This window comes from Sapajus apella, unplaced genomic scaffold (genome assembly GCF_009761245.1).
Source record: "Sapajus apella isolate SASKATOON/1434 unplaced genomic scaffold, GSC_monkey_1.0 scaffold20, whole genome shotgun sequence".
Taxonomy (NCBI): Eukaryota; Metazoa; Chordata; class Mammalia; order Primates; family Cebidae; genus Sapajus; species Sapajus apella.
The window spans coordinates 13,437,917-13,445,822 of record NW_022436960.1 but is presented as its reverse complement, the minus strand read 5'-3'; the positions used below and the strand labels follow the sequence as shown (position 1 = coordinate 13,445,822).

The following is a 7,906-nucleotide window of genomic DNA, read 5'->3' as shown; positions in this document are numbered from 1 at the left end:
TAAAATATGTACAACCGGAGTCTGAGAAGATCATTCTCTTCAAGAATGTGGTAAATGGAGTATTTGAAGAAATAATGGCCAAGAGAGTGCTATGTTTGATGAAAGAAATATAGTGTTCTGGAATTTTGGGTTCAGTGTGTAGTAAGGGAGAAAAAATTGTTCATAGAAGTTTAGATATCAGCCAAGGAGCAGGTCAGATTGAATGAACCTTAGATGGTCCAATGTATGCAATTCTAGGAAATAAGGAAGGAAAGAAGAAAGGGAACAAGGAAGGAAAAAAAGAAAGAAATGAACAAACCCTATCCCATGGGCCATCCGAGACAAGGAGCAATGATGAAAGTTTGGTAAGGAAATGGATTCAAGCATTATCTCTGACACATTTGACCTTAGAAAAGTTATTTAAAATTAAACTTGGCTTCCTTATTTAAAATTAAAAAGATGTTCAAACCTGACTTCTACCTTGAAATGACTGTTGCTACGACAATACATGCACTATATTTCCAGCTCCTTGGTCAAAAGTTTTTTCTATACATTCATTATTATTGGAATTGCTCCTTCTGAAGTCACATATTTTACCCAACTCTACTGTTTTGCTCTCTGCTGAAATTTTTTTTCAAGGATCAGTAAAGCACAAAATAGGGAGTGTATTTGGATTTCAGTCTATGTTTTCACATAAATTAATCTGCATTTTCTCCGAAATTAGAATAATTTCTTTTTTATTCACATTTCTGAGCATTTCATCAGCTTAATAATCCAATAAACATTTCGATTGGACACTCTGTATTTTATTATGTTAAATTGTTTTAAGCTACTTTTCAATCCATGTGGCCAATCCACTTTAAGTCTGTTTTGGAAGAAAGGTTACTTTGTGAGCTGCTATTCCTAATGTCATTGAATTTCAATTTGTGTGTGTATATGAATTTTTTAACTGCCTAGTTCTGCAGTTCCAAACAAATTTCTCAAAAGTTATAAGCTACAAAAAGGAAAGTAGCCAACAGTTCATTTTTATTAATCCTGAATTACAATTCTGTAAGTGAGGTGTGAATACCAAGTATTTGGTATACACTGTTTAGAATTTATATACATAAATGAGCAGTGTCCAGTGGGAATGCACACCTGTTTCAAAGATGCTTCAATTGTTCACAGCATTTCTGAAACTCCTCTTTGAATACTGCCTTTAGATCTTGCAGCACATTTTAATCTTTGATTTTTGAAAGTAGGTTTCATAACCCAAAGTAATTTTGGTTAAGTTTGATGATGCAGAAGATGGGGGAAAAAATTTTTTTTTTTGAGACGGAGTCTCGCTCTGTCACTCAGACTGGAGTGCAGTGGTGCGATCTTGGCTCACCTGCAATCTCCGTTTCCTGGTTCAAGTGATTCTCTTGCCTCAGCCTCCTGAGTAGCTGGGATTACAGGCATGCACCACCATGCCTGGCTAATTTTTATATTTTTAATACAGATGAGGTTTCATCATGTTGGCCAAACTTGTCTCGAACTCCTGACCTCTGGTGATCCACCCACCTCAGCCTCCCAAAGTGCTGGGATTACAGGTGTGAGCCACTGCCCCCAGCCTGGAAATTAAATTTCAGTACATACTATGTGCTAGAGGCTTGACTTGGATGGTCCAGTGAATCTGGGTAAATTCATTTTAGGTTGAAAATGAAGTATGACCATAGAATATGAATCAATGTCATCGATTATTTTCCCGCTGGAGGTAATAATGTAGCATTGTAGGAAAGGTATATGTTTTTGATCAGGCTGACATGTTTGAATGGCCACCCCAATGCTCTTCCCCCATCACCATCACTTAGCCTGAATCAAGTTACTTAGACTTTCCAGAACTGTTTCCTCATTTATACAATGAGGAAAATAGGATAACTAATGAGCTATCTTGATAATTTAAAAAATAAAACCAAAATACAAAATACCTAGCAGAACTAGTCCCCCCTTCCCAACATGATAAAGGGAAAAATACTCATTGTGATGAAGATGGTCCTGGATGTTTTTCAAAATGACTTTTATTATGGTTGCATTTTCCTATTATCTTGTCAGATATTAACTCCAAGAGTATTTGTTACTCTTCTATTTTGGGCAAAGATGTCTTGTTTTTGGTGTATTTAGGAGAAGGGACTGTGCGTGTGAGTTTACCTAGTTGTGGGGTGGTATGGTAGAGGTGGTTGTGAACAATGGGACTGAAATATAAATTGCTACCCAATTATGGAGGGCTTTAAATGGCATATTACAGGTTTAGCTATTATCCAATAGAAAAGATGGGCACTGAAAGCTTGTGAGCAGAGACAAAGTAATCTTGTCTGTGCTTTGGGAAGATAACTGATATGCTAGACTAAAATTTGTTGACAGTAGGGTTTGCTTCCTGCTCACACATCTTTTACTCATCTTTATAGGAATGAGTAGAAGAACAAATGACTGGGTAGAAGGATTGAAGCGGGAATAAGGACAAGGGCAGAATGATCAGGAGGGAATGGAAGAGAATGCTGTGAAGGGCTTACTGAGCCAGGCTCAAAAGGATTCGGCAAGTGTGTGGATGAGGAGCTAAGGAAGATGGGGGAGACTTGAAAAGAATTCCGTGGCAGCTGGCTTGGATGACAGCTCTGGGTGGGGGACGGGGCAGTGGCCAGGAAAAAGAAATAGAAACACGGAATGGGAAAACGGTTTTGAAAATGAGGGGAACAATGAGTCTGATTTTAATTCAACGAGTGTGCATGGCAGACCGATAGGCAAATGAAAACACAGGTCTGGAGTTGAGACGAGGTCAAGATAAAGATTTGTTTGTAGAGTCATACCCATAAAGATGATAGCTGAAATCTTGGTGGTGATGAACTCATCCTCGGAGAATGTGTGGATCAAGAAGATCGGCCAAATACAGGGCCTTGGAAAATGCTAATACTTACGGGATGGTTGTAGGAGAGGAAGCAGGAAAAGACAGAAGGAAAAAAAAAATGGGCACAGAAATACCAGGAGAGACCCATGTCATGGAAACTAGAAGGGAAGGATTTCAAAGGTGCAGCTGTCAGGGCAGAATCAGGAGAAAGGACAAACACGATGAGGCTTGAGAAGGGCTGGTGGGTTTGGCCATTCATTAGCACCTCACTGGTGACCTCTTTGAGAGCTGCTGCCACAGAGAAGACGGAGCTGGGTAACAGGGAGAGGGCAAGTGGGGGCAGGGGAATCATAGAGAGAAGGGGCAGTAGCTTCTGCTTCCACCTTCAACTGCTTCTTCTTAGTCTCGTTAGAAGACTTTTCTCTGCTGTCCTAGTAAATGTTAATGTTGCCCAAGACTCTGTCCTTGGCTCAGTGCTTACAACAGGGTTCTCTTGGTTTCAAATAACAGAAAGCTGCTCCAGCTGGCTTGAGCAGAAAGATTTATTGGGAGGATACAGGGTTACCTCACAGGACCCAGAGGATGACGACTGGGCCTTGTACACAAGCTTTAACCAGAAGTCAAGCTCCATTGGGCTTCTTGTCTCCTTTCTTGTTCCCCTCTCGGTGCCTTTCTCTTTTTTCTCTGCTCTCAATGCCAGCTAGCTGCCCTGGGTTTCCAGGCCATGCGGTAGGAAACGTGTCTGCCACTCAGTCCTGAGTCAGACACACTTAGCCCCTCAGAGGAGCACTGCTGTCTCTCGCTCATGCTCACGCTTGATGTTCTCCAAGGGATGAGATTGAGTGGGTCGATAGATGCCCCCCCTTGGGCCACTCAACTGAAATCAGATCAACAAAATCACTCTGCACAGACACTAGCATGTGGTTTGGGGACAAGGACAAGGACTAGGACCTGGAAGTGAGAAGCTGGGGAAAAAGCTCATGGGATGAGGATTTGGATTGGGCCCACAGCGAGTGAAAAGAAGGAGAAGGTGACATGAATGGCTTCTCATTCTCTCTCTAGCTGCTCAGAGCCTGGATCCTCCTAAGCAGCAAATCTGAAGAGCACTCTGCCTCCTATAGTTTACACCTAGACAGGCGTACGGTTTTCTTCTAAGAAAGAAAATAGGATGGCTGCCCAGATCTTATAAACTTCCTCTCTCTGCGAACAGCCCTGGGTACACCTGGGTGAGTCCCCGTGGCCATGTCCATACACACTGGGTTAACCAGAGTTGACTGCTCCAGTGTGCCTACCAGAACCTCTATGTGGGGTCTCTACACTTGGAACTGGATGGATCATGAGCCGATTCCTTTTCAGGATGCTGTGAGACTGTCTGTGACTACGGGAGACAGACAGAGTCTGAGGGTGCCGGTATTATTGGTTATCCTGGAAACCCACTGCACCATTGCTATCTCTATGTTAGTTCTCTCAGATAGCCCAGTGTTTTCCAGTACATTCTCTTGCCGTCTAAGCTAGTTTGAGTGGTTTTGTCACTGAGACAAACAAGAGCCTTGACTAGTTGAGGGTCAAGGGTGTTGCCCAACAGCTATCCCCAGCTTGGCCTCTTGGCTGCCACATCAGCTGTAGGAAATGGTCCCTCCCTTTCCCTTGTCATGTTTCCCGGGAGAAATGAGGTCTAAACAGTGACTGCAATAAGAGGGTTTGGCATTCTGGAAATTACTGAATAATGCTGCTTTGCTCATGTATTACCCTAATTTTGATATTTTTAAAAATCTGAAGTATGCATCATTTATGCTCCAAGATCAGGATCAATGACCCAATTATTCATCTTATGATGAAAATGCTTGCTGAACAAAACTCTACCCCAAATCAGAAAGGGCTTTTCATCGACTGGAACAATTCGTACATAAACACAAAAGCTACTCAGTGATACCATCGATCCACTTTGTTTTTAAAATAAGATTGTATTTTTACTTGATTTTCAATGTTTGCTTCATTTTAGATAAAGTTTAGTTTTTTAGGTTTTGAATAAGACTTTAGTTTTTAAACAAACTTTTAATTTTGGAACAGTTTTAGATTTATAGAAAAATTGTGAAAATAGTAGAGGGTTCCTATATACCTCAACCAATTTCCTCTACTACCAACATTATATATGAGTATGATATATTTATCACAATTAATGAACCAATAGTGATACATTATTATTAAAGTCCATACTTAATTTGTTTCTACTTAATGTCTATTTTTTATTCCATGATCTCATCCAGGATACCAAATGATATTTCGTTGTCACATCTTCTTAGGCTCGTCTTATTTGACAGTGTAAAACTTTATTTTTATTGGCCAGATGTGGTGGCTTATGCCTGTAATCCCAGCACTTTGGGGGGCCAAGGTGGATGAATCACTTGAGGTCAGGAGTTCAAGACCAGCCTGGCCAACATGGTGACACCCCATCTCTACTAAAAATACAAAAATTAGGCGGGCGTGGTAGTGTGTGCCTGTAATCCCAGCTACTTGGGAGGCTAAGGCAGGAGAATCACTTGAACCCAGGAGGCGGAGGTTGCAGTGAGCCGAGATCACACCACTGTACTCTAGCCTGGGTGACAGAGTGAGACTCTGTCTCAAAAAAAAAAGAAACCTCACAAACATTTATTTTTATTGAGGTTATCTCTGATAATTTGATAATGATGCTTAATATTTGTATATTACAAATTTACAATTTTACTTGACTTTTAAATTTTAACACTTAAAAAGTGAATTATATTAAAAGTTGTTTGACTCGTGTTCATGTTATGCATTCTGAGCACTTATAAATAAGGGTATTGATACCAGTATTTTGGAATTACCTTAAGTAAATGCTGAATGTCCAGCACTGTTATTTATTGCTCCAGTATAGCAGTTACTGGAGCCCAGCAGGACAGGCAAGGCACGGGGAATGTGAATACACATGGCTGAGGCTCTGAATGCAGGACATGACTGCTGGGAACCAGGGGGTGTGCAGTAGAGGGCAGCCGAGCAGCTCAAGGCTGGCTTCTCTGCAGTGAGACTCCCAAGCCCAGGCCATCCTAAAGGGTTCTGCAAACACGTCTCTTGCCCCCAGTACCCTTACCACTCTGTTCTTCTGTATACAGCCCGAGAGGGCTTGCTTGTGTTACCCCCATCCATTTCTTTGTCTTGCACACACAGTGCCCTGGGGCCACTTTACAGTGATGAGTTGGACTCAGGGACATTATCTTAGAGAAGTCTTTATTATTTTTTAATTGAAAGGTTTTTTTAGAGACACGGTCTTGCTCTGTCACCCACGCTGGAGTGCAATAGTGCAATCATGGCTCACTGAAGCTTCAAACCCCTCAGCTCAAGTGATCTTCCCATCTCAGCCTCCCAAGTAGCTGGGACTACAGGTGTACACCACTAAATCCAGATAACTTATTATTATTTTTTTTGGTAGGGATGGGGTCTCGGTATGTTGCCCAGGCTGGTCTCCAATTCCTAGGCTCAAGTGATCCTCCTGCTTTGGCCTCCCAAAGCGCTCAGATTATAGGCATGAGCCTATTTTAGAGAAGTCTTTAGCCTGTGCTTCCCAAGGCCTGGCTCACTGCTTGGAACATAGTAAGTACTCAGTATGTGTAGGTGCTATTATTTGTTCAACCAATGTTGAGCCAATGAAGGAAACTGGCACCATTGGCAGGAAAGGCTGCCCCTCTGCAGATATTAGGAGCTGATGAGATTCAGGGACCCAAGGTGGGATGGTGAGGACAATGAGGTAAGTGAATGGGGCACCCTGGCCTGCAGTGTGGAGAGGCTGCGGGAGAGAAGAGTGAAGAGGAAGGGGACCACCAGTGCCAGTGCCAGCCCCAGCTCTTGCAACAGACACCTGATCAGGGCTGCTGGACACACAGAAGACGACCCTGGCAGTGACCTCCTCCAGGGTTCTGAGATGCAAGTCCATCATGAGCATCCAAAAATTATGATTAAAAGTTTAGTCAATTACTTATTGCATGCCTGTGCCAAAGTATGTCCTGTAACCCATATATGTGTGTGTGTGTATAGATATACACCTACTATGTACCCACAAAATTAAAATTTTTTTAAAAGTTTAATTAGTCTGTAGCATGACATCATTAATATAGTAGAGCAGAGTCTGCTGACATTATAATCTATTGATCTCCCCAGAGTTGCCAAAAGTAGCTCACAATAGTTAGGCTTCCTTCTGTCCATAGTTGATGGCATATTCAAAGTCTCTAAAGCTGACGTGACCATCTGAGTCTCGATCTACTTCCCTGGAAAATGAAACAAAAAGTCATTTACACATTATTCTTGTTGACACCTATGTATTAAGAGCACATTAGGATCTTTATTTCTTTGTTTGTCTGTGTGAGAGAGGAACCTATTTTACCTACTTGAAAGCTGAGATTGATGCCTACTTTTTTTCATTGATAATAAAGGTTTGCAGGAAAGAAAGGGCATTAATTAAAACCTACAGAAATAATATATTCTGCATATTTAAAGGGATGAAGCCAAATGCACAGATTATATAAGAAAAAAAGAAATGGCTCTTTCTAGTTATCCTACATGTATCTTTCTGTGATATATCAAAAACACATGCAGGCCAGATATGGTGGCTCGCTCCCGAAATCACAGCATTTTGGGAGGCTGAGGCGGGCGGATCACCTGGGGTAAGGAGTTCCAGACAGCCTGGCCAACATGGGGAAACCCTGCCTCCACTAAAAATACAAAAATTAGCCAGGTTTGATGGCGGGCGCCTGTAATCCCAGCTACTTGGGAGGCTGAAGCAGGAGAATCACTTAAATCGGGAGGCAGAGGTTGCAGTTGGCCAAGATCACACCACTGCACTACAGCCTGAGCAACACAGAGAGACTCCATCTCAATTTTTTTAAAAAAGTGTGTTTGAAGGCATAACTGATGAGTAGTGGTCTCAACTCCTCATTGGGGGGCATTCTAAAACAAGGCCTTACACATAGCTTCTGCGGGTGATGCCCATTATATTTTGTTCAAACATCAAATTCATATCAACCATGACATAGGACTTTTTAACGCAAAGAC

The 7,906-nt window shown here is 41.9% G+C and overlaps 1 protein-coding gene across 2 annotated transcripts in view; it reads right to left on the bottom strand.

Annotated features, from left to right (window-relative positions):
- Nucleotides 1–6,919: 6,919 nt before the first annotated feature.
- Nucleotides 6,920–7,906, bottom strand: part of EFCAB11 (EF-hand calcium binding domain 11) — a 161,679-nt gene continuing 160,692 nt past the window's right edge. The window contains exon 6 of one of the 2 annotated variants that reach the window (XM_032287164.1): nt 6,920–7,122. In XM_032287164.1, coding sequence (XP_032143055.1) covers nt 7,041–7,122 — 82 coding nt within the window. In that variant the 3' untranslated portion in view covers nt 6,920–7,040. The remainder of the gene's footprint in view (nt 7,123–7,906) is intronic. The other variant, XR_004271626.1, reaches the window with a different exon arrangement.